This window comes from Mesoplodon densirostris, chromosome 4, assembly GCF_025265405.1.
Source record: "Mesoplodon densirostris isolate mMesDen1 chromosome 4, mMesDen1 primary haplotype, whole genome shotgun sequence".
Lineage (NCBI taxonomy): Eukaryota > Metazoa > Chordata > Mammalia > Artiodactyla > Ziphiidae > Mesoplodon > Mesoplodon densirostris.
Window position 1 is genome coordinate 179588941 of NC_082664.1, and position 26997 is coordinate 179615937.

At 45.4% G+C, this 26997-nt stretch overlaps 1 protein-coding gene across 1 annotated transcript; it reads left to right on the forward strand.

Annotated features, from left to right (window-relative positions):
- The first annotated feature begins 2623 nt into the window (after window positions 1–2623).
- Window positions 2624–10335, forward strand: VIM (vimentin). The gene is made up of 9 exons (XM_060097792.1): window positions 2624–3348; window positions 3980–4040; window positions 6475–6570; window positions 6658–6819; window positions 7341–7466; window positions 7837–8057; window positions 8502–8545; window positions 9059–9144; window positions 9974–10335. The coding sequence occupies exons 1-9, from the start codon at window positions 2786–2788 to the stop codon at window positions 10013–10015; spliced, it is 1401 nt and encodes a 466-aa protein (XP_059953775.1). The 5' UTR covers window positions 2624–2785; the 3' UTR covers window positions 10016–10335.
- Window positions 10336–26997: the final 16662 nt, after the last annotated feature.

Sequence of the window (26997 nt, forward strand, 5' to 3'; positions counted from 1 at the left end):
GCCATCTGCAAACCAGCAAGCAGACCCTCATCAGACACCAAATCGGCAAGCACCTTGATCTTGGACTTCCTGCCTCAAGAGCTGGGAGAAATAAACATTTGTTGCTTAAGCCCCCCAGTCTATGGTATTTTGTTATAGCAGCCTAGGCTGACTAGGAAGGACAGCAAGTGCTGAGAATACAGATTGGGGACAGGTTAGAAAGGAGGAGGGATACCCCCAGATGAGGAGGAAGGCCAGCATCCATCCCAGAGGAAGTCGCCACAGGCCTGAGGAATTTGCTGTGGTCACCAACAGGGCACCCTGCCACACCACACCAGAGCCTTGCCCTCATTTTCCGTAGTGAGTCAGTCAGCAAGAGTCCTCTGACAGCACCAGCTTGTTGCCCTGGGATCAGCATTTTAGGTGGGCGTAAGGTCCACCCTCCCTTCCCCCCAGAGGGAGATGGCTTTTTCTCCTCCTAAGGGTTCCAGGCAAACTCACAATGGTGACATTTGTTGAGCAGTGGCTTGAATAAAGGGCGCTCTGAGAGCAAGACGGTAACATGGAGCATAAGCTGGTCTGCCAGGGCACCACGCCCCAGGAATGCTCGGGAAGGACCCACAGCCTCGCAGGGAAAGAGAGAATTAAGGAAATCCACAGCAGGGGAGCGGTACCGCAAGGGGTCCTGCAGTTTTCGACCTTGGCAGCCCCACTGGCCAGAACTAACTGAAATGCAGTAAACAAAATATTGCCTAAAAGAGGCTTGTACAAAGAAGCTGGAATAAACCCTTCATTTGGTTCTAAACTACTTTTCTTAAATGCCAGGTAACTTCCAGCACCCCCCTTCCAAAACACAAAACAAAAACGGAAGAATTTTTACTTCCCCCTACCCTCCCACCCCCATTCACTATAGAATCAAGATGCTTTTATTTTTACAGTGCTTTGGGGCTAATCCTCTCAATACTCCTTCGGTCTTATAAATACAAAAGAAACACAAACCTCTGATTTTTAAATTGCTACAGATATCACTAAAAGACTTGGCTTGGATTGGCTCTCTTCATCTCCCTTTGCGGGTAATCACGCTGTTCTGCATGTTACTCATATTGCAACAAAAACCCTGTTGAGTGATTTACCTGGAAGGTTTTGGTGTGAGAATCTGAACACTCCCTTGGTGCCCTAGACTGAAAGTTTTTTGCTCTGTAGACAATTTTATCTCCCTCACTCCGAGACCAATTGCAAGAATTCTTCTGGAAAATAGGCCAAGGGACCAGTGACATTTCCCAGACAAGTCACCAGAATCCTGCAGTGAGCACCATCGCTGAGCTAAAACGAACTCATAAATCCACTCCCCTCAAACATTCTATCATTTGAGGTATAAAACTGCCTTTCATTCATCGAATTAAGCATTTAAAGTAATACCTAATTCATTCTATAACTGATGCAGATTATATACCTTTAATGACTTCCGCTACAGCAGAAAAACCAGTGAACAATTTGATTTTGCAACTGCGGACGCTGAGTTTCCTCTTTCACCCAAAACTTCCAGATCATGTTAAAAGCTGGGTGTGGTTTTATGGGGGCAGGGGTAGGCCGAGAGGAGACCGGAGGGAAGGGTGGGAGGGAACTTTGCAAGAAGAACCTTCCCGGAGTGCGTTTGTGATGCCGCAGACCCGCGTTTGGCGGTTATAGAGCCCGGGCCGAAGTTTCTTACTAAAGAGAAGTCTGCACATTGGAGCAAAATCAGGCTTTGGCGAGTTCTTAAGAATTTACGGGCGCTCTAGTCTCCACGGAGGCGAACTGCATACAAGAAAGCGCAGGCCCAGCTCGAAGTTGCGTAAAACTTCTAACAAACGGTGCGCGCGCGCGCGCGCCCGGGGAGACTTGGGTCAATCTCGTCTAACGGTTTCCCTGAACCGCTAGCAGCCCTCGACCTCGGCGGGACGGCCCGGCGCGGTGACTCGCCGCCAGTGACTCAGCGACCCCACCCATCTCCCCCGGGCTTTCCTCGCAGTTCCCGCCGTCCAAAGCCGGACCCAGCCCGTCAGGTCCCCGGAGAGGACTCTCCAAGACTAGAGGGCGAAGAGAGATGGGGCCCGACCGACGACCCTTCCGCAGCAGGCGGTGCGCAAGGCTGCGCGGGGGGCTCGAGCCCTGCGTCCTGGGCTGTGCGCGCTCCCACCTCGCGCTCCAATCCCAGACCCTCTTTGTTTCTTTGTCCACGCCTCCCGATCTGCTGGAACCCGCACTCCCCCTCTTCCCGCGGGTCTCCCCACCCACCCGCTCCCTGCGGACCGCAGCCCCGTTGCTGCGCGCCCCTCCCGCGCCGCTCTGGCTCGGTGCCCGGGACCCGTCCGGTCCAGTTCCGGGCGGGTCCCCCCACCACTGAGCGACCCCGCCTTTTTCAGCACCCAGAGGTGAGCAGAGCTCGGGCCACCATCAGGAAAGCCCCCGAAAGCCCCAGCCCAGCCAAGAAGTAACCGAGACTGTACCCAGTCCCCAGGGCGGAGAACGGGGGAGGAGGAAGGCTCCAGGGCGCCCCCGCCCTAACCCCCCGCCCAGCCTTCCCCATTGGTTGGCGCACTCTGCCTCCAGGATGGCAGTGGGAGGGGACCCTTCTTCCTAACCGGCTTATAAAAACTGCGCCCTCGGCGGGGTCCGGTCCTCTGCCACTCTCGCTCCGGGGTCCCCGCGCCAGATACGCAGCAGCGCTCCCTTTGCCCACACCCACCGCGCCCTCGCGCGCCTCTCTTCCCGGAGCCAGCCCGCGCCACCGCAGCCGCCCAGCCCACCGCCGCCCTCTGCAGTCATGTCCAGCAGGTCCATGTCCTCGTCCTCCTACCGCAGGATGTTCGGCGGTCCCGGCACCGCGAGCCGGCCGAGCTCCAGCCGGAGCTACGTGACCACGGCCACCCGCACCTACAGCCTGGGCAGCTCGCTGCGCCCCGGCACCAGCCGCAGCCTCTACGCCTCGTCCCCGGGCGGCGTGTACGCCACGCGCTCCGCGGCCGTGCGCCTGCGGAGCAGCGTGCCCGGCGTGCGCCTGCTGCAGGACTCGGTGGACTTCTCGCTGGCCGACGCCATCAACACCGAGTTCAAGAACACGCGCACCAACGAGAAGGTGGAGCTGCAGGAGCTGAACGACCGCTTCGCCAACTACATCGATAAGGTGCGCTTCCTGGAGCAGCAGAACAAGATCCTGCTGGCCGAGCTCGAGCAGCTCAAGGGCCAGGGCAAGTCGCGCCTGGGGGACCTCTACGAGGAGGAGATGCGAGAGCTGCGCCGGCAGGTGGACCAGCTCACCAACGACAAAGCCCGCGTCGAGGTGGAGCGCGACAACATGTCCGAGGACATCATGCGTCTCCGGGAGAAGTAAGGAGGCGCCCACGCGGGGCAGCGGGAGGGAAAGAGAGGGGAAGCGGAGCCGCCACGCCCCTGGGGATGTGGCCCGGGCGGCGGCTGCCCGGGGGACAGCGGGGGAGCAGGGCTGTGACTGCCGCGGGCGGCCCCGCCCTGAACCCACATCTTGCAACTTAGCGTTTCCCCTCTAGCCCCACTCATTTGCCCAAGAACGCCTGTCTCAGAAACTTTCAGATTTCTTAAAACTACCGCCCTGTCTGTCCTCGAAGGCCCTTGCAAACAATGCGTGCGACTTCCCCAAACTTTGAGAAAGTTTCCTGTCCCCCCTCCCCCCACCACGGCGGGCTGCCAGCCACGGGGCCGTGCAGGGAGCGAGACAAAGGGACTGCAGAGTCTCCTCCGGGGTGGGGTGGTGGCGGTCGTCTCGTAGGTCGTGATGGCGACCGTGATTGCCTTTCCACGTGGTGGCCAAGGCCCCGCTCAAACTAGCCGAGGGCAGCAGCCCTAAAAGCCGCGGTCGCTGGCTGCTCGCGGAATGGCGCAGCAGCGCTGGTCTGGCGGCCACGGCGGGGTGTTTGGGTGTGGTCGCCCCGCCCCTGGCGGTTTCCCCGTGCCCCTGTGGTTAATGCGCGCCTGTTTTCAGGTTGCAGGAGGAGATGCTTCAGAGGGAGGAAGCCGAGAGCACCCTGCAGTCTTTCAGACAGGTTTGTAGATTCTGTTCCCACTCGCAGCCACCGGACGCCACCCACCCACGCGCCCCACGGGCAGTTCTAAAAGTTGCCTTCACCCAAGTATAAATCGTGCCAAACTTCACGTCTGCGCTCCAAGCCCCCTAGTGGCAGAAAGAGCACAGTTCGGAGCTGCTCCGGACAAAAACCCTTGAATGATCAAACCGTTCTCTAGGACATAAAGGGAAGTCTTTAACTGTTTACTTTGTTTCAAGATTTTTTTCCCAAGAAATCATTTTTTTCCGTTTCATTTTTGCAACACGTTGATATTCTGATCTCGAACAGTTACAGTTTGATTTAGATGGCGGTTTGCCAAAGTCAAGTTGGCTACCTTTTACAAGGCCACCAAAAGCGCAGTTCTGCTCTGTAGTTTCAAATGTAAAATGTATTGGAAGATAAGAAACAGTTTAACTGGACTTAAGCCAGCAAGTTTCTTTTCTTCACTGCAAGTTCTACTGTGGCCCTAAGGTTAGATAGAAGTATCCCTATGCACAACTATTTTGTGACCTCATAAGGGTGAAAAGGAACCATCTGTCCCCTTGGCTGAAAGGTATTAATGGTTTCTACAGGCTTCACTATGGAATGTAGATACAGACATCCTGGCAAGTGGGGCCGTTCTGGCCAGAAAGAATAGGAGTCTTTGTGTTCCCAGAGACGCTTTGCAGCAGGCTGCATTCTTACGGACTATGTAATGATGCAAGCACCGTTCTAATTGGACACAAGTATTTGCTAACATCCCTTATCTAATATCTGGCCCAGACTCCAAGTATGTGATATGAAGAGTTCTTAAAGCTACAGTCATACCTCACATGTGGAAAGGCCTTTCTTTTTTGAACCTCTGTATTCTTTAGCATGTTCTCTCCATAAAGCATAAACCTGAAAATGAAGAATGGGGTTTTAAGTAAAAGGTTTTCTTGCTCCAAAGATAGATGGCCTTAAATGATTTTTAACTTAAAATTGGAATCCCAAAGCAGGAAGAGTCGCCAGCATAGCTGCATTCCCCTGAGCACTTACTGGGACAGCTATAAAAGCTCCTTCAGACAAACAGTCTAGAATAACATTTTGAAGCAGAAATACATTTACCAAATTAAACACAGCAATGAGTAGTTTATTTTAGTCATGGGGCGTTTCTGATCATCATGTCTGTAGTGTTTTCTACCCCCAGTAGTAACCTCATATAAATCAATATTAGTATAAATTGTCCCTATTTAGAGATGAGGTAAAACCCCTCATATTCTCTTCGAAGAAGTAGAATGTGACACACTGAACTTTTTTATAGAGTAAATCATCTTGTATATCTTTTGTAGGGTTTAACAGCAAGCAAAAGTGAAATTTTTTCCCCAAGGCTGATTTTTTTATCACTTATTCCTCACTCCTTTTTCCATGAAGGTGATAGAAGCATGTCAATATTTTAAGACTGTAAGGCTATAAACTGTACTCCAAATATAATTGCTTACAAGATAAGAGGTATAACAATCCTCATGACATTCCCTTAAGGGGAAATTAAATCTTTAGGATGTAGCAGTTTACAGATGGTGGAAACAGAGGAGATCAGAGCAGCAAAAATTTTACATACAGTTAACACTGTATGCATTTTGATCAGTCATTCTAAAACAAGCTAAGGAACCAAACTGACACAGTGCTAAGTGAAAAAAGATGTGGACATACCCTTGTGGGATGAGATAGGGAAGTTCCAGGAGAAAAATCTACCAGAAAAAGCAAAGCAAATACAGTTCAGGGCTATACTTCTTGTTCCTTATTTGCCTGAACTACGTTTTTGCCAGGGCACATCCTGAATTGGAGTATAAATCTAGCCTTGTAACTTGAATGCCAGATGACTTGCTTGGGATCTCAAGGATAAATTTCAAAAGAGTTGAGTAGAGGGCGGGGGGGGGTGTGGAAAGAGCTTATGTACTATGTGCTGAAACTTCTGGAGCACTAATTTCTGTTCTGCACATTCTCATGTACACACGAAGTTGTGAAACCTGACCAACTCCCATTATCCTACTATTCCATGATGTTAACTCCCCAAAATGCTGTGGCATTGATTTCCTAGATTTAAAAAAAGTAATAGAAACTTCACTGATACAATGTGGATTCAATAATAATTGATGGACTGCAGGCTTCCATGTTGGCATACACTTATTTATTTATTTTAAAATTGTCTACTGGTCACCTTGAGTACAACCCAGCGCACCACAATTCAAATTTGTTAATGAAGAAAAGAAAACAGAGTAGGTTGTAGCACTGGGTGATTTACAAACTTATTCAAAGGTTATAAAATTTGTCAGTGCCCTTCTTTATAATAAAGAGACATAAGTTCATATCGTTCATTTGAAATGAATACATGGGATAGGCCACAGACTTCAGCATCCTCCTTCATGCCCTGTCTTTTCTCTCTTTGAAACAGGATGTTGACAATGCTTCACTGGCACGTCTGGACCTGGAGCGTAAAGTGGAATCCTTGCAAGAAGAGATTGCCTTTTTGAAGAAACTGCATGATGAGGTAAGAGGAATCACAGTCTGTGAACCATTGTGGGTGACGCTGCCCCAGTACTCGGCACGGCTGACCGTCTGTCTTTTCTTTCCTCAGGAAATCCAGGAGCTGCAGGCCCAGATTCAAGAACAGCACGTCCAGATCGATATGGATGTTTCCAAGCCCGACCTCACGGCTGCCCTGCGTGACGTCCGCCAGCAGTACGAGAGCGTGGCCGCCAAGAACCTCCAGGAGGCTGAGGAATGGTACAAGTCCAAGGTGCGAAACGAGCAAGTGTGGCCAGAACGGAAGAAAAGCGTTCTTTTTGGAAAACGCTGTACCTGTCTGCGATTCCTAAGTAGCTTTTCGCTGCCAAGTTTAGCTGGCTTTTCCTCCTGCGCGAGTTTTATCTCTTGCTGCGTCCCGCCCACGACTCACACCCCCTCCGTTAGAAGAGCAGATGCCCTTGTCACTGCCCGCTGTCACCCTACCTCCAGGTTACCCCCTTGCCCTTGACCTCCACCCTTTGAGAACGAGGGAAACAGAGGGAAGTTCTACTCGGAAATCTCAACATTTGCCTTCCACCTCATTTCCTTTGGTTTTCAAAACAAATGAGGCGTGTCCTGGAACACGTTGCGACTTGAGCTTTGAGTGTAGAAGTTGGTTGGTATCATGCCTTATTTACGTGTTTGTCTGTTTGCCATCTTTAAGCCGGCTCCGTTATCCAGGCCAGGTAGATCCTCAGAGGACTTGTGGACGAGGCACGTGGGTGACCCAGGTTTCTGCTTCCTCCCTGACAGTTCGCTGACCTCTCCGAGGCTGCTAACCGCAACAACGATGCCCTGCGCCAGGCCAAGCAGGAGTCGAACGAGTACCGTCGGCAGGTGCAGTCCCTCACCTGCGAGGTGGATGCCCTCAAAGGCACCGTGAGTATCAGAGCGCAAGAAGAGAGGGCCGATCACCAGCTTGGACCCATTTCAGGTGGCCAAGCTCAGGGTGCTATCGGAAGAAAACGTTGCTCAAAGGGAGAAAAATCTGCATTTTAGTCCAAAGCCAATGAGTCGTCAAGACAGATTCAAAAAGAACTTGCAGATCCCAAGGTTTTAGTTTACCTATATTACTGCTTCCACTAGGAAGGGACTTGGTACTTGTATTTTCCGCTGAAATTGGGAGCGTTCCCCATTTGCTGCTAGGGGAAATGATTGCACATGGTCTGGAAGTGGTTGGGGGGATAGCCCTGTTTGTTCGTTTGTTTCTGGGAGATAACACCGGCGGCCTTTCTCATCTCCCCTGCAGAACGAGTCTCTGGAACGCCAGATGCGTGAAATGGAAGAGAACTTTGCCGTGGAAGCTGCTAACTACCAAGACACTATTGGCCGCCTGCAGGACGAGATTCAGAACATGAAGGAAGAGATGGCTCGTCACCTGCGTGAATACCAAGATCTGCTGAATGTTAAGATGGCTCTCGACATCGAGATTGCCACCTACAGGAAGCTGCTGGAAGGAGAGGAGAGCAGGTGGGGAACGGGGGCTCGTGGGAGTGACTGCCACGCTGCCCTGTGTGAGGTATTAGGCCCCTTGCTTTCCATGCGTCACCTCATTTCATCTTCAGAGCCTTGCTTCAAGGTAGCTATTTACCCCTTTTTACAGATGAGGAACGTTCAGTTCAGATCTGGAGATGTGAGTTCCTTGTCCTAGTCAGTTAATATCTGAGCTGGGATTTCAACCTACGATTGACTCTGAAAACCAAGAGTCACTCTGTCACACCTCCAGCCCCTTGGAGCAAATGCTTGGAGTAAAATATTTAACTGTACGAATGAGACCGATCATAGGTAAATGCTTCTGAAGCAAATCCCTCCCCTCTGCATTGTAAATCTTCTTGTTTGATGAAAGTAAGTGTATAAATGTATTCCTTGTTGTTTTCCGAAAAGGTTTCACTGTTTTTCTTCATCTCTTTCTAGGATCGCTCTACCTCTTCCAAACTTTTCTTCCTTGAACCTGAGGGGTAAGCATTTGATTCTCCTTTAGGAAATATTTTATTGTTTCGGCTGCACTGCGCGGCCCGTGGGATCTTAGTTCCCCCACCAGGGGTCAGACCCGGGCCCCCTGCAGGGGAAGTGCGGAGTCCTAACCACAGGACCGCCAGGGAAGTCCTTATGAAAAATTTGAGCAGCTTGTAACCGTTCTGTTTATAAAGCACTCATTTTTAAAATGATACTTGACATACAAGAGAAAAGTCTCTCAGATAGGCATAATTTTCAACCAAGGAGTGTCTTACATTTTCTACGTCCAGTTAAAGTGAAATTCCATTGTTTTCCCCTCCTGTTGGAGCATACACTGAAGTAGTCCATCTCATCCTGATGCTACAGTGTTGTTAGCCTCTGGGTTTTAAAACAGGTGATAGTCTTTAGAATTATTTTGGGAATCGTGCTTTAAACAATCATGAACAAAAAATCATCATTCTTTGGACTTCAAAAATTTCATTTTTACTCATTTTGGACCTGTTTTCTTTATTCAGAAACCAATCTGGATTCACTCCCTCTGGTGGACACCCATTCAAAAAGGACACTTCTGATTAAGACGGTTGAAACCAGAGATGGACAGGTTGGTATCTTTAAATCAGAATGGGAGCAATTTCAGACAGGCATTGATAAACTTTTAGATCACTAAGTCTATCTCAGATACAGCTAGCTAATTTGGGAGGTTTCGGTTTCACTCATGCCTCCTAAAAAGAGAGTAGGTCGACCTCTTCCAGCACTACACACAGCCATCTAATTGTTTGGCTCCTAGATGTGAAGGTGGGATAGTAGTCTGCCTTTGTCTAAAATTAGTGATTTCCTTTGGTACTTGATTTGAAACAGGAGAACTGCTTCCTTAAGTTACTTCCTAAACTAGTTTCATTAGACTGCCTCAGTAGCAGGAATGTTTTGATCCTGGACATAACAGCCTTCCCGGGACACTCCTAGACCCTGTCATGATGTAATACAAGGACATGCCATATGATCAAGTAGTTTCTCATTACCTCTCTATGCCAGGAAAGAAATGGTCAAAATGTATTGTAATCTTCATGTAAATCTTCCCTTGCACATAAAATGTACTTGCTGTACATTTTAATATGTTTTAATTGCTTTTAAACTTTGCTGCCTATGATTATTACAGCATTCTTCTTCATAAACACAGTATTTTTTAAGTTTATTTTTTTAAGTCATAACATTCTATCGGATACATATTTTGCCTACAGGTGAAGCGCATCTTACATACGTATCTGTCCCTGCTTGCTGTGACTCTTGGTCACGCAGGACCAACGTGATCTTCCAACTTTCACAATAAATTATATGCCTTTCCTAGGATTTTTCTTTGACATGCTTTATGGGGTAATTTAATCATTAGTGTGTAGTATTATATTTGATTTGAGTTCTGTTTTTCTTAACAGGTTATCAACGAAACTTCCCAGCATCACGATGATCTGGAATAAAAACTGCACGTACTCCATGCGGCAAAATACTACCAGTGAGAATAAAAAAGAAATCCGTATCTTAAAGAAACAGCTTTCAAGTGCCTTTCTGCAGTTTTTTCAGGAGTGCAAGATAGATTTGAAATAGGAATAAGCTCTAGTTCTTGAGAACCAACACTCGTAAAAGATTTAGAAAAAAGTTTACAACATAATCTAGTTTACCGAAGACGCCTTGTGCTAGAATACTTTTTAAAAAGTATTTTTGAATACCATTAAAACTGCTTTTTTCCATCACGTATCTGACCAACTTGTTTCTGCTTCAATAAATCTTTGGAAAACTCTTTTGGTGTCTTGCTTATTTGATATCTAAACAGTTCTCTAAATTTTATGACACTATATGTTTTGGTTAAATATTTTTTGGTCTTATTGGTCAAATTCCCACAAAATCAAGGTTGGGTTAACTTGAGAAATTCAACTTTATGCTTGAAGCATAGCTCTTAATTTGGTCATTTTAGATAGACCTCACTTCTTTTCAATTAAGTTATTTTTAAAATTCATAAATAGATGTTATATAATAAAACAATTTGTAGACAAAATGATGATAGGTCTTTTCATAAAATGAATCCAGCTGGGTCCATGTCCATGTGTGATTTCAGTTCTAACAAATAGACCTCCTAAAATTAAAGAAACTTTGACTAAAATGAAAACTGCATTTTGGTATGTGCAGCATATACGTGGCACAAACTCCACTACAGGGGTTAAAGTGTAGGGCAACATCCAGGATATAACAGCTGCATCTTCCATTAGCAAGATGCAGAGAAATGGGACAAGTTCATTTAGTTCCAACGTGGGAAACTACCCTGCTTTTCTGTGTATCTATACCTATATGTGATACCTAAATCTATATATCCACCTACAGATATTTTTAAAGACTTGTGCTTTGGGGGAGTGATGTTAGACACAAAACAAAGGAAAATCCTTACCTGTTCATTGGGAGGTGAAATTAACACATGTGAGTCGTGGTAAAATGAGGCTAGTCTCTGATCAGCTGTCAAAACCTGGAGCGGGGCTTCCCTGGTGGCACAGTGGTTGAGAATCTGCCTGCTAATGCAGGGGACACGGGTTCGAGCCCTGGTCTGGGAAGATCCCACATGCCGCAGAGCAACTAGGCCCGTGAGCCACAACTACTAAGCCTGCGCGTCTGGAGCCTGTGCTCTGCAACAAGAGAGGCCACGAGAGGGAGAGGCCCGCGCACCGCGATGAAGAGTGGCCCCCGCTTGCCACAACTAGAGAAAGCCCTCGCACAGAAACGAAGACCCAACACAGACAAAAAAAATTTTCTTTAATAAATTAATTAAAAGGGCTTCCCTGGTGGTGCAGTGGTTGAGAGTCCGCCTGCTGATGCAGGGAACATGGGTTTGTACCCCGGTCTGGGAGGATCCCACATGCCGCGGAGCGGCTGAGCCTGTGAGCCATGGCCGCTGAGCCTGCGCGTCCGGAGCCTGTGCTCCGCAACGGGAGAGGCCACAGCAGTGAGAGGCCCGCATACCGCAAAAAAAATAAATAAATAATAATAATAATTAATTTAAAAAGAAGGCTCAACATTAAAAAAAAAAAAAAAAACCTGGAGCAATGAGAATGAAGTGCTGTGGTCGTGAAAACCTTCCTATAGGTCACACAATGTGAGCAGAGTTTAGGAAGAGAGATAAAGTCAAATAAATGAAAGAGGAAGGGTATTGCCTGGAAGCAAGAGTTGTAATGGCCCAATGTATGTTCTGGAGGGAAATTTCCTTTGAGTAAGAAGTTCCTAGACTTAAGTCCCAATTTCCTGTATTACTAGGATTCCCTCTCCTCCAGGAATGATGTGGTAGGCATTCCTTGTTTTTTGTGTTTTTTTTAGAGGGGAGCCACGCAGCACCCGGGATCTTAGTTCCCCGACCAGGGATCGAACCTGAGCCCCCTGCCGTGGAAGCGCAGAGTCTTAACCACTGGACCACCAGGGAAGACCCTCCTTGTAATTTTTTTTTTTTTTTTTTTTTGCGGTACGCGGGCCTCTCACTGTTGTGGCCCCTCCCGTTGCGGAGCACAGGCTCCAGACGCGCAGGGTCAACGGCCATGGCTCACAGGCCCAGGCGCTCCGCGGCATGTGGGATCCTCCCTGACTGGGGCACGAACCCGCGTCCCCCGCATCGGCAGGCAGACCCCCAACCACTGCGCCACCAGGGAAGCCCCCTCCTTGTAATTTTTAAGTGTTTGTATCTACCTCTTGGTAGAGTTGCTCAGGGGAAAGTAAGATGGTTTACACTTAGTTGAACTAAATGCCAGACACTGTGCTAAGTAATATTAGTTGTGATTTTCATCATTTTTGATACTGTGGGTACCACATGAGTAAAGAAAGAATTGGCCCAGGGAAGTGACCCCTAGTCAGGGTGATTTACATCCTAGTCTGCATAGGATGGTACGGTTTATGCTTACTTATTAATAATGCCCCCTTTCAGACTCACAAGTGTACTAATTTGAACAACAGCTTCTATCTGGTCATCCTACCCTTAGCATAATCTTTTTTTTTTAATTAATTTTTATTGGAGTTTAGTTGCTTTACAATGTTGTGTTAGTTTCTGCTGCACAGCAAAGTGAATCAGCTCTATGTACACATATATCCCCTCTTTTTTGGATTTCCTTCCCATTTAGTTCACCACAGAGCACTGAGTACCTACCCTTAGCATAATCTTATAGGAAAGGATATTCCTGCTGAGACTCCTTGAGTGGTCCTGCACCCCACCCTCACTCCACCCCCATATCTGAACACTGATGTGTTAAGTTACATAATCAGCATTGCCAGAACAAACATCCATCCCGGGGCTTGGGCCCTGAAGAAACTTCTTCTATTTGATCTTTAGGTTTGTTTTTTGTTCTTTAGCCATTTTCACCACATTCCTCTCAGCCTCCCAGTCCTATGACTCCTGTCTCTTCATCTCTACCCTACCGTTGGCTTAGGAGGATCATCCAGAGAAGACACTGGCCCCATATTAGTTTTCTTCAAGCATATAACCCTTCATTATTTTTAAAAAAAAAAGAAAGGAAGAAAGAAAGAGGGAAAGGAAGGAAGCTATAGCTCCCCACTCACCTCTCCTCCCAGGGGAAAAGGACCCAAGATGACAAAGTCTGCCCAAATACTTTGAGACTAGTGGGCTCCCGTCCCTTAAAAATTCCATATAGCTCTTTCTAAAATCACCTCCCTGAAACAAAAAAGATGAGCTTGCCTCCCTTATCTGCGGCTGTCAGAAATCAGCCCTTCTGAAAAGCCTCACAGGGCCCCGCCTTGTAGGAATTCAAATCTATTTAAGTCTTTTAAATGTTTGTCTTTAATTACACAGTTAGCATTTTCCTTACCTGCCACTTTGAAAAACGAATAAAAAGAAATGATGTTCTCACCACCTATGGTGAAGTAAAGATGAATGCTTGGTTCTTTTATGTATAACATTAATCCCAGATTAAAGGAGATTAAAAAAAAAGTAGGGGATGGAGAGAAGAAAACTATGACATAGAGTGTGAAGTCTCAAAAAAGTTACCAAGGGGACGGTGCAGTCTGTGGAAATAATGTGAAAATTAAGTCCTGCTAAGGTTTCTCACCGTCGTGATAGACGGACTAGGTGGCTGGTGGCAGAGACAAACGTCCGACTGAGTTACAGCGTGTCTATCGTGAGGTCCGCCTTCCCATGACCAGCCTCTGACAAAGGCGCTGGGAAAGGAACTCTCCTTTCCAAGGCTGTGGGACTAAAGGAGGAACTGTGTGTGGTGATGGGGGACGGGTGGGAGGACACCAGCTTCCCCTGGTCTTTTCCTGAAGAAAACAAGGTTGAAGCAGACCCTGTGCCCCAAAGAAGGCTCTCTCCCCAACCTGCCAGGCTTCAGCTAAACAAAGGGTCTCTATAAATCCGCTGGGGCTACCATAACAAAGTACCACAGACTGGGTGGTTTAAGTAGCAGAAATTAATTTTCTCATAGCTCTGGAGGCTGGAAGTCCAAAATCAAGGTGCTGACAGGGTTGGTTTCTCCTGAGGCCTCTCCCCTTAGTAATCTCTTCTTGTAAGGAAACCAGTCATACTGGATTAGGTCAAATGACCTCATTGTACCGTAATCACCTCTTTAAAGACCCCAGGTAGGGCTTCCCTGGTGGCGCAGTGGTTGAGAGTCAGCCTGCCGATGCAGGGGACACGGGTTCGTGCCCCGGTCCGGGAAGATCCCACATGCCACGGAGCGGCTGGGCTCGTGAGCCATGGCTGCTGAGCCTGAGCGTCCGGAGCCTGTGCTCCACAACAAGAGAGGCCACAACAGTGAGAGGTCCGCGTACCACAAAAAAAAAAAAAAAAAAAAAAAAAACAGACAGAGAGAACTTGCTTTCCCTCTGCTGTGCTCTCTGCCCTGGGAGGATACCACGAGAAGCCTACAAAGAGAAGCAGGCTCTCATCGGACACCGGATCTGCTGGCGCCTTGATCTTGGACTTCCAGCCTCCAGAACTGTGAGAAGTAAATTTCTGTTGTTTAAGCCCTCCAGTCCACGGTATTCTGTTACAGCAGCCTGAACTAAGGCAAACAGGGGATGTTGTGTACGAGGTGTTGGATGTATCTTACTTCCCAAATGTTGCAAAGAGGATACACAGGTCACTTCAGGTCAATTCAGCTCTACTCAGGCTGACCTAAGGTGAAGAAAGTTCCTGTTCTGTCCTTGGTATTCAGACCGTGGTTTGTAGTCCTGACGATGATCAGAATTCAATAACGGGCCTCTGTCTCCCCAGAATATGACATTTTCTCTATATTTTCCTTTATTTTATCACATTAATTGTAATTATTTCTTTTTTTATTAGATTATTTAATAATTATTTAATAATTATTTATTTATTAAACTATTTCTGTAATTATTTCTTTTAAAAAAAGCGTGGGCTTTGTAGTTTGCAGCTCTCATTTGAGGCACGTGGGCTCAGTAGTTGTGGCGCGCGGGCTTAGTTGCCTGGTGGCATGTGGGATTTTAGTTCCCAGGCCCAGGATTGAACCCAAGTCCCCTGCGTTGGAAGGTGGATTCTTTACTGCTGGACCACTAGGGAAGTCCCTATTATTTCTTAATATTTGTTTAAAGGTCTTTGTCTGCTCATGTCAATATGTGAATCACGTGTGAATTTGTTTATAGTGTCTGTTTTCTCTTTTGGTTTTTGATTATTTGGTCCTTTTTTTTTTTAGCACACCTCAGTTTTTTTACTGCATGCTGAACATTTTAAATGAATGCTTGTTTAGGCTCTGGGCAATGTCTTCATTCTCTAAAAAGGAAGAATAGTTTTCTTTTTACAGGCAAATAGAGTACCAGTGGGTCACCTTGATCCTGGTAAGGGTTAGTTACAGTTTTTGTTAGGTCTTGTCTATTTTAACTCCATTATCTTAGTACTGGTCCTCACCTCTCAAATGTGTTCCTTAGCCCCAGGATAGGACCTTTCTGGATCTCAGCTATAGCCTGGATGCATTTATCAAAGCCCTTCCACTTCGGCAGACACTCTAGCCTGCTCAGCTTTTAGTTTGCTTGCTACTATTTTCTGCTGGGTTTCCTGGAGTCTCACCCTGAACATAAACAGCCTATGAGATGGCCAACAATTTGATGCTTCTCTGTCAACTTAGCCTAGTAAGAACACCATTTTATGTTGAGCTGTCTCCCTCATTTAGAAACTGCCCTCATGGGAAAAACCAAGCGAATGTGGATTTCACCTTGGAGTCTGCTTCTCTGAAGGAATATAGCCCTTAATCTCCATTCTTGACTGTATTGGTTGCTCTCAAAATAATTACACAGTTGTGTGCATGTTTGTGTCTGATCATGCGTGTATGTGTGTGCTCCAGCTACTATAGTTGTTTTCATGGAGCAGACAGGTATTCAGTTATCAATTAATACTACGAACCATACAATTATAAAACTCAGCAGCTTAGAACAACAATTTATGATTCTGTGGGTTGACCAGACTCAGCTGGGGAGCCTTTACTTGGGATCATTCATGCAATTGCTGTTAGGCGGTAGCTCAGGCTGGGGTCACCTGAAGCCTTCACTGGACTTGACATAGAAGATGACTTCCTCATTCTTAAGTCTCTTGCCTCAGTGTTCTTTGCCTTCTTTCACTTCCCAGGTATTGTCTCATAATCCATGGCTTAGGTTTCTCGCAGCGTAGTCTGAGGATAGTTATACTTCTTCTTACAGTGTGACCTACTGCTAAGAGGCAGGAAGCAGAAATATCCAGGTTTGATAAGGGCTATGTCTGTAAATAACACAGCGCAATTTCCACTGCATTCCATCGGTCAAACCAGCCACAGAGACCACCCAAATTCAAGGGTGGAGAATTAGACTCTACCTCTCCACGGGGAAGTGGCAAGGTGACATTACAGAAGAGCCTGTGGAATGAGAGCGAACGTTGTGGCCACATCTTTGGAAAATACAGATTGCCACAAAAGTCCCAATCAAAACTGACTTAAGACTATAAAAAAAACCTGAATAGTCTTTCTTAAAAGAAAATATCGAGAACAGGGGACTCTCCTGGCAGTCCAGTGGTTAAGACTTCGCCTTCCAATACAGGGGGTGCAGGTTCGATCCCTGGTCAGGGAGCTAAGATGCCACATGCCTCGCAGCCAAAAAACCAAAACATAAAACAGAAGGAATATTGTAACAAATTCAGTAAAGACTTTAAAAATGGTCCACGTCAAAATAAAGAAAAGAAAATATCAAGAACAGATATCCCAACAGTTGAATTCCACCAAACATGTAATGTACACATTCCAAATCATCACAAACATTTTCAAATCATTAAAAGGAGAGAACCTTTTCTAACTCATTATATGAAGAAAGCATAACCTTAATCCCCAAACGAGACAAGGACCCAGTAGGAGATGAACACTGCAGGTCAACTTTCTTCATGGATAGAGATGCAAATATCCTCACAAAACATCAGCACACCGACTTGTGTTGGCTGAGGTTCTTTGAACAGCAAAAGATAGAATTAGATGTACAAGAGATTTATTTTGATGTATAAATGGGAAGACATAGGAAGAGATAGGTGAGCCTTTAGGCTGCAATATAGGTCTGACACCAGTGAAAGGAGAGAGGGAAGGACGGAATCGTAGGAATAGCCTCAGACTGCAGTGTTGATTTAAGAAAGTTTCAGCAAAGCCTATGGAAGTTCCTCAAGTCAGTGGCTGGTTAGAAGAGTCCCATGTCTCACAGGAATGGGTCAGTACTATAATCTTGACCGTGTTCAGTCACTGGCTTGGGAGCAGCCCAGGGGAAGTGTGTCCTTGACCCAAATGTGGTGGAGAATCCAGAGGGATGACGGTAGGGCCATGAGTCAGTTATGTTTCTTGAAACGGGAGATGTAAGTGATGTATCTTCCTTATCACTACACAAATCAAGCAATATATTTAAAAACAATACTTATGTATTCTAAACATATAAAAATAATAAATGTTGCGTATAGCTCAGGGATACAACAGTATTTTAATATTAAAAGTGATTAACATAATTTAACATTTTGACAGCTGAAAGGAGAAAACCATATGATTCACTTAATAGACACAGAAAAAAGTTTCATACAAGTCAACACCTAATTAATATAAAAACTTTTAGAAGAATAAGAATAGAGAGGGACTTCCCTGGTGGCCCCGTGGTGAAGAATCTGCCTGCCAATGCAGGGGACATGGGTTCAGTCCCTGGTCTGGGAAGATCCCACATGCCACGGAGCAACCACTGAGCCTGTGCTCTAGAGCCTGCGAGCCACAACTACTGAAGCCTGCACACCTAGAGCCTGTGTTCCACAACAAGAGAAGCCACCGCAATGAGAAGCCTGCGCACTGCAACCAAGAGTAGTCCCCGCTCGCCGCAACTAGAGAAAGCCTGCGCGCAGCAATGAAGACCCAACGTAGACAAAAATAAATAAATAAAATAAATAAATTTAATAATATAGAGAATATTTCTTAACTCAATATGAGGTAGCTATAAGAAAACAAAAGTAAACATAAAAAACAATGGCGAAATAATATAATTATTCCCTTTAAGATCAAGAAAAACAGGGATGCCCACTATCCCTGCTCCTATTCAATACTGTACTACAGGGAAAAAGAATTAAAAACATAGCAATAGAAAGAAGAGATAAAACTGTCATTAATTGCAAATTATTTGGAAAACCCAAAACTATCTACAGATAAATTATGTGCAAAGAAAAGCAAAGGGTTGAGAAGAAATAAGATACTATTTTAGATAAAATAAACACCACATTAGAAAGACATGTCTTACCAGATAGGGCTATAGTAAAATATAATAGTGTAGTATTGGTGTAGAGATAGACATCAAGAGAATACACAGTAAGTCCCCTACATACGAACGAGTTCTGTTCCGAGAATGCGTTCTTAAGTTCAATTTGTTCGTAAGTCCAACAAAGTTAGCCTAGGTACTCAACTAGCACAATCGGCTATATAGTACTCTACTGTAATAGGTTTATAATACTTTTCACACAAATAATACATAAAAAACAAACACAAAAATTAAAGAAAACATTTTTAATCTTACAGTACAGTACCTTGAAAAGTATAGTAGTGCAGTACAAGAACTGGCATCCCGGGGCTGGCATCGAGTGAACAGGCAGACACGTGAACTAACTTACGTGACTGGACATGTGAACACAGCACATTCGCAACTGAAAGTTTGCAACTTGAAGGTTAGTATGTAGGGGACTTACCCCCAAATAAACCCATGGATCTTAGTTTGGGCTGCTATAACAAAATATCATAGACTGAGTGTCTTAAACAGCAAACGTTTACGTCTCACAGTTCGGGAGGCTGAGAAGTCCAAGATCAAGGTGCTGGTAGATTTGGTGTCTGGTAAGAGCCCACTTCCTGGTTTGCAGATGGCCGTCTTCTTCCTTTGTCCTCATATGGCAGAGAGAGAGAGAGAGATTGAAAGCTAGCTCTCTGGTTGCTTCTTTTTTTTTTTTTTTTTTTGCAGTACGTGGGCCTCTCACTGTTGTGGCCTCTCCCGTTGCGGAGCAAAGGCTTCGGACGCGCAGGCTCAGTGGCCATGGCTCACGGCCCCAGCCGCTCCGTGGCATGTGGGATCTTCCCGGACCGGGGCACGAACCCGTGTCCCCTGCATCGGCAGGCGGACTCTCAACCACTGCGCCACCAGGGAAGCCCTCTGGTTGCTTCTTATAAGGGCACTAGTCCCACTGTGAGGACCCCATCCTTATCACCTCATCTAACCCTAATTACCTCCAAAGGCCCCTCCAAATACCTTCACATTGGGGTTTGGGGCTTTCAACCTATGAATTTTGAGGGGACACAAACATTCAGTTCATAACACCAAGTATATGGAAATTTGCTTTATGAGAGAGTGAGCACTGTTCTAACATACATTAATTGGAAAATCATCTTGGGAAGGACCCTTGAAGGGGAGATGCACCATTGTATATCCAAAACTTTTTCTGAAGCCTTTCTGTAATAGAGACCCAATCTTCTCTTTCAGCTATTGCCTTCCTGAACTTGAAGCAATGAATATTTCCTTGAGGAAAAGAGATGACAACTGGATGGTTTTAATGCCCCTTTATGAGTTGTCAGAGATTTCTTTGACACTTCACAAATTCCATACCTAATAGTTCACTGTCTATGAACAAAATTAATTTTTTTAATTTAATTTTTTTTATATTGGACTATAGTTGATTTACAATGTTGTGTTAGTTTCAGGTGTACAGCAAAGTGGTTCAGTTATACATATACATATATCCATTCTTTTTCAGATTCTTTTCCCATTTAGATTATTACAGAATATTGAATAGAGTTCCCTGGGCTATACAGTAGGTCCTTGTTTTTAGATTTTTTTAGATTCCACATATAAGTGATATCATATCATATTCGTCTTTCTCTGTCTGACTTACTTCACTTAGTATGATAATCTCTAGGTCCATCCATGTTGCTGCAGAGGGCATTATTTCATTCTTTTTTTTTTTTTTTTTGCGGTACGCGGGCCTCTCACTGCCGTGGCCTCTCCCATTGCGGAGCACAGTCTCCGGACGCGCAGGCTCAGTGGCCATGGCTCACGAGCCCCGCCGCTCCGCGGCATGTGAGATCTTCCCAGACCGGGGCACGAACCCGTGTCCCCTGCATCGGCAGGCGGACTCGCAACCACTGCGCCACCAGGGAAGCCCTTTCATTCTTTTTTATGGCTGTAATATTCCATTGTATATATAGACCACACCTTCTTTCTCCATTCATCTGTCGATGGACACTTAGGTTGCTTCCATGTCTTGGCTATCGTAAATACTGCTGCCATGAATATAGGGATGCATGTATCTTTTTGAATTATAGTTTTGTCTGGATATATGTCCAGGAGTGGGATTGCTTGATCATATGGAAACCCCATGTTTAGCTTTGTAAGGCACCTCCATACTGTTCTCCATAGTAGCTGCACCGAGAAGCACGCATTTTAAGGGCAGAGGACCCGCAAAGCTATAACATGGCCCCGATGTACTAACCAAAATCAGCAGTAGCTAGATTACCTTTGGTAAATGGGTGTCCACGCCGTTGGTCACATGTGTAGCCTCTGAGTCTGCCACTGTGGCCAGTCCATTTATGTGACTATTGTTCCAGTTCTAAGACAGAGGATAATGATGGCGGGCTAATGTCAGTTGCAGAGTCATTCTGTCTACTTGGGTGTTCAGTGTCTCTTCTGTCCTGGGATGTGTTCTGCTCGGCATTAATGGATACAAAAATCTCCACACCGTGCATCTCCCATATTCCTGTCCATATGCTTCTACTCCAGCCCTCCTTGTGTCTAACAGTCCCGTCCTTTTCTTTCCAGGAACTTGGCCAGCCTGCCGTGCTGTGGGTCTCAGCCCAGGAATCTCTACATAGTCTCATCTCGGGCTGCTTCACCTCCTATGCCAGGTGCATCACTTGCATCCCTGCTCATTAGGAAGATTTTTGCCCTCCCCACTAGCTTTCAAGGCCACCCCTGGATGTGGCTGCAATAGAGCACCAAGTAGTTCATCCCCGACCCACAAACTGCGCCAACCCATCTGTACACCAAGTGCAAGTTTTTGCTGGTTGTATGGCACCTCGGCCCCAAATGGCCACAGGTGAGCAGGGGAAGGCCTACTAATACAAGCACAGACGGTGACGTGGGCGTGTGGGCTGCCAGCTCCTGCAGCTTGCCTGTGCTCTCCTGTTCCTGCTTGGGCTCGACTCTGGCTGTACCAGTTCCATCTCTTCTAGGGTCCATAATGAGAAGACATAATTCTCCATTGCAGATGCAATGGCCTTCCTTTAGAACACAGGGGTCTGTGTAGTAGTTCTCCCACCAGGGCTCTCCATAAACTACAGCCTCCTCCAACACGAGACAGTCGGCTGGATTTTATGGCCAAAGCGTCAAGGCTCTTGTACCACAGTCTGGTGGTACCTGCTGCAGAGTCTCTTCCTACTGTGGGCTCCACAAAGCTGACAGCCTTGTGTGTTACCTGGTGTTTGGACCACAGCAGCATTCCCATGTGGAATATGTCTCAGTGATCCAAGGAAATCTAACAGGTAATGTGCCCTCTTCTTCCGGAAAAAAGATGCAAGATGCAGTAACAGCTTTTCACTTTGGAGGGAATATCCAGGCTTGCCCCTGACCACTGGACCCCACTGCTTTACTGAAATGGCAGGTCCCTGACTCTGACAGGGTTTATCCCCCGCCCTCCGGAGCACACATTTCTTACCAAGGTCTCCAGTGTACCAGCCACATCTTCCTTTCCGGGCCCGATCAGCATGTAGTGGATCCATGTGATGGTCCTAGGGATCTCCAGATCTCTTTGGGTTACATCATGACTGAGGGTGGGAGACTGCATAGAAGCCTGGAGCAAAACTGTAAATGACTGCTCCTGTCCATTCCATATGAATGCAAATTGTTTCTGATAAGAAGAGAAAATAGCCCCACCACACTTGGGTCAAATCAAAGGCTGCATGCCATTTCCCTGAGGCATTTATTAACCTGCTCCAGCAATAATACAGCATCCAGTACAGTAGATGAAACTGGGGATGCTACTTAGCTGAGTAAGCTGTAGTCTTTAGTCATTTTCCTGGATCCAGCGAGTTCCTGCAGGGCTCATACTGGTAAATTAAATGGAGATATGATAGAAACCACCACCATTGTATTCTTTTGGTTTTAAATGGTTGCATTTATGTTCGCCAGCCCCCTGGGATACGACATCGTTTGTGATTTAATCTTGACTGGGAGGGTGGAGAGGGGTAGCTTCCATCTGGCCTTTCCTAACCATGACAGCTGTCACCTCGTACACCACAGTCGCAATGTGACTACTCTAACTGTCATGTATGTCCATTTCCATTACACACTCAGGGGCTGGGAGAACGACCAGTGGGTGATTCTTGTAGACACAGTGGACCCTCTGTGAGCTGGACTTTATCCAGGACTATATTCATCTCCTGGACCCCATAATCCTCCATTCCAGCAAGGAGGCCATGGAATTGTCAGTGCACGCCCTGTGTCCAAAAGCCCTCAAAAAGTCTGGTTATTCCTCTTCCCCCGGAGTACAGTCACTCAAGTAAATGACTGCAGGTCCTTTTAGAGGCAGGACTTGGGGACAATTGCACGAATTACTGCTGAAGCATCTCAGGGTTCTTGCTCTAGGGGCTTGGCCACCTCTAGAGTCAAAGTGTTCTAGATCTGAACATTGGCTCCGTCCTTACGTCTGTTAACAAAACCAGCTCTGTGTCTGTCTCACAGAGCCCTGGCCGGCAGATTCATCTTACCACCTGTTTTCTCTGACCACTCCTGGTCCCAAATGTATCTGTTCAGGTCTTCTAAGAAGTGGAAGCCAAAAAGGAATCGCTATACAAAAGATCTGTTGGATGAGGGACTTCCCTGGTGTTCCAGTGGTTAAGACTCGGCACTTCCATCGCAGGGGGCATGGGTTCAACCCCTGGTCAGGAAATTAAGATCCCACATGCCACACGGCATGGAACACAATGTTATTAAATAAATACATAAATAAATAAAATAAGACATTGTAAAAAAAAGATTTGTTGGATGAAATACCTATGACGGACAAAGGGAGCTAGAGAAGTAGGGAGGGAGAAGCTTCAGACCACAGGGCAGGTCTGACGTCTGTGAAAGGAGAGAGGGAAGGAAGAATTGGATAGGAAGAGGCGCAGATTACAGTGCTGCTCTAAGAAAAGTCTTGGCCAGGCCAATGGGGAGTCTTGAGCAAAAGGCATCCTTTAGAGAAATCTTGCATCCAACAAATGGTCCTATTCTAGCACACATGCTATGCTCAGTCGTTGGCTGGGAATGGTCTCTGGGCAGCATTGATTGAGAATGAATGGAGAGGTAGACCCCCAAAAAGTGCCAGTTGGAGACAGTCAATGAGCTACATTCCACAGTGGGTTCTCTCGAAGGGAGTCTTGAACCACTGCGGTCACTCCACCCAGGACCACACAGCAATTCTTGTTAAAGAATATTTCCTTAGATGCAACATAACCTGCAAAGATTCCTCTCACCCTCCAATGAGGAGAAATGATTACATTATTAGACAGAGCAGTGTCTGCCCCTCATTCATTCTCTTGTTTTTCAGACGGTGTCCTGGCTCTGTGTGCATTTGAGAAAAGAAACCCATTACTTACTCATGCATCTCCTGATGGCCTCTCTTTAGCTACATGAAGGCCCTGCTCAAGTTTTTAAATGACATTTTCCTTTAAGATCACCTCCTCAAAGAGACTTAACTTTCTTCTTCACTTTCCATTCCTTTACCTTATTTTTCTCCACAACACTTATTATTGTCTATAATGTTATTCTGTATTTGTGTGTTTGTTGTTCCGTTTTCTGTGTCCCCTGTTTGAATGTAAACTCCATGACAGATGGGAGCCCCTTTGTCTTGTTCACCGTCATATCTTTAGTACTCAGCACACACATGCCTGACACACAGTACATGCTTAATATATGATGATTAAATGAGTACATCAAATCTTAGGCAGACCAACCTCCCCAGACACATCTAAAACTAGTCCCTGCAGTAGGGGATGGGGACAGAGAAAAGATGTTTTTTTTCTAGTTGTATGATGGAGATCTCACAATAAATCAAGGATTAGCATACCCATTTTGCAGATGAGTAAACTGAGGTTATACAGAAGTTAAGTAATACAAAGTCATCCAGCCAGTAAATTATGAAGGTGGGATTTGAATCCAAATCCAAAGTGTGCGCTCTCAGCCGCTATAGAATACTAAGAACAACAACAAAAGCCCAAAACCTAGCTTGTAAATAGATGAGTTCTGAGAAACACTAGACTAGCTCCACTTCCAAACTTCTCGAAGAGAATGACTCTCACCATCAATTTGATACATAATAGCTAAATCACAAAAGAGGAGTCACGAAATAACCCTAAAGCACTTCAAAATTTGCCAACGAACAGCTGATTACATCCTTTTTGCAAAGTGAACTAAAACTGTTTACTTATCAGGCCTCAGAAGGGCTTAAATGTTCCACACAGAATATCGAAAATCCAGAGAATCACTGACTTATTACCTGGTGCCAGACTGAATGCTACAGTGTGTTTTCCTGGTATGCTAACCTGTCTAGCACCTAATGACTCAGAAAGCGTTACTCTTATTTAATCTCTCTCAGGATTTTTTCCTTACCAAGAAGCCACAAATAACCTCCATTGGCAGTGAAGTTAGTCTCTTCAGATACCTGTCAAATGATTTTTTTGTGGTTAATCTAAAGCAAAGGTTCAAAAAAAAGGATCCATATCATTCTGGAAAGCAAACAAGAAAAAGCACTCAGCTGGGAAGAGTCTAATTGTTCTTAGCACACCCCCTGCTGGCAGGACCATGAAAAAGCCACACAAATCAAACACCAGCTTCTAAAATCAAATGCACGTCAACTTAAAATTTCAGCCTTCTGTTAACCTGATAAATTATTCAGCCTTCTTACACATTTAACAAAGCTCTGAAAACAGATCCCAGAAAACATTTGCAAATAAAATATAATTTGAGAAATAAATAAAGCCTTGGTAAGAGGCTATGCTCTTACCCGAGGTAACTCTGATGGAAGTACACAAAGTGAGCCCCCTGTCCTGCTGATTTCTGAGTTGTTTTCTTCAAAGGGCAGTTCTTTTTGGCTTGGCAGTGAACATGGCAGTAGTTGCTTAACTCCTGGAGAGTGGGGTGTGTTTGGTTCACAAGCCAGAGGCTTGATGAAATCTGGCTTTGGTATCCTCAAACGTCTTTTCCCAACTTCTTCACAGAAAGATCTCCTTGGGAGAAAACCCTTTATTTGAATCTTTTTCCATAAAAAAGGTGTGTGGTGTGTGTGAGAGAGAGAGAGAGAGGAATAGAGAAAATTGCTTCTGGGTCATTAATGCCTTTGAAGACACTAGGCTAAGAAGACTGCTCCAACTACGTGAAAATGTAAAACCAAGCAAGCAACAACAGCAACAAAACCCATCTATTCTTCAAGACAATTGATTGCTGACAGAGAACAGCAGGGCAAATACCTAAATGGCCATTGTGGTGCCCAAAGACATACTGACATCTACTGGTAGGTCTAGAAATCACAGGGCTTTTTCCAAGGGCCACACTGAGCTGTATGGAATTGGATGGATTAATACCTATTGGACACAACTCAGAACTATTCTAAGTAAAAGATGAATTTATTATGACCATCAAGACTATTTCTGAATTTTTCTATTATTTATTAAAGTCCTTTTATCTATCAGCTAGATAGAAACCCCTATACTTGAAACATTAAGCTAAAGAGAAGCACAGTCAAGGCAAGAGTCAAATGAACCAAACCCCTTTCTATCTTTTTAGGATCCCAAAACATACCTCTTCAAAAACAGTGCTTCAAAAAGCAGCAAGAACAGCGGGAATATTGCTCAGTTTGAAGATACACCTGCGTTCAAATCCAGGCACCTCCATTTGGCTTTGTAATTTCTACCAGTTTACTTAATCTCTCCGAATATCAATCTTCCCAGCTGAAAAAGAGGATTAAGAACACCCACCTGGAATGACAACTAGACGCAATTAACACAAAGTGCCTTGCTCGCATTAAATACTCAATAATGGAGATGTTATATTTTAAGAACAGGAAACTTTCTGGGGCCATTTGGTTCCTGACTGACCAAGCTGCAATTTGGGAGAGCGCTTCTCATACTTTAACTTGCACACGAATCATCAGGAAATCTTGCTGAAATAAAGGTTCTGATTCAATCCATCAGGAGCAGGGCCTGAGATACCGAATTTCTAGCCCACTCCCAGGTGATGGTGCAGCTGGTCCAGGACTCTACAGAGTAGGAAGGATCTATGGGGTCTACCGCCCTCTGGTGGTCAGGAGTTTTGAGACCGCCTCTATTGATTGCCTTCTTCTCTGAGGGAATTTCTTTTTTTTTTTTTTTATTGAAGCATCGTTGATTTACAATATTGTGTTAGTTTTAGGTGTACAGCAAAGTGATTCAGTATTTTTGAAGATTATACTCCATTACATGTAATTACAAAATAATGGGTATAATTCTCTGTGCTATACATTATATCCTTGTTGCTTATCTACTTTATCTGTCCTAGTAGCTCATATCTGTTAATCCCATGCCCCGAATTTGTCCCTCCACCCTTCCCTCTTCCCTTTGGTAAACCTAGGTTTGTCTTCTATGTCTGTGAGCCTGTTTTGCATATACATTCAGTTGTATTATTTTTAGGTTCCACATATGTGATATCATATATTTGTCTATCTCTGACTTATTACACTAAGCATAATGTTCCCTGAGTCCATCCACACTGCTGCAAATGGCATTATTTCATTTTTTATGGCAGAGTAATATTCCACTGTGTAAATATACCGCATCTTCTTAATCCAATTGTCTGTTGATGGGCACTTGCATTGCTTCCATGTCTTGGCTATTGTAAATAATGCTCTGAACACTGGGGTGCATGTATCTTTTTGAAT

What these genes read in the sequence shown, in the direction of transcription:
- VIM (XM_060097792.1), top strand. Translation starts at nt 2,786, where the DNA reads ATGTCCAGCAGGTCCATGTCCTCGTCCTCCTACCGCAGGATGTTCGGC. An exon ending in CCCTGCAGTCTTTCAGACAG is followed by an intron (nt 4,041 to 6,474) that starts GTTTGTAGATTC and finishes TCTTTGAAACAG; the next exon opens with GATGTTGACAATGCTTCACT. An exon ending in AGGAATGGTACAAGTCCAAG is followed by an intron (nt 6,820 to 7,340) that starts GTGCGAAACGAG and finishes CCTCCCTGACAG; the next exon opens with TTCGCTGACCTCTCCGAGGC.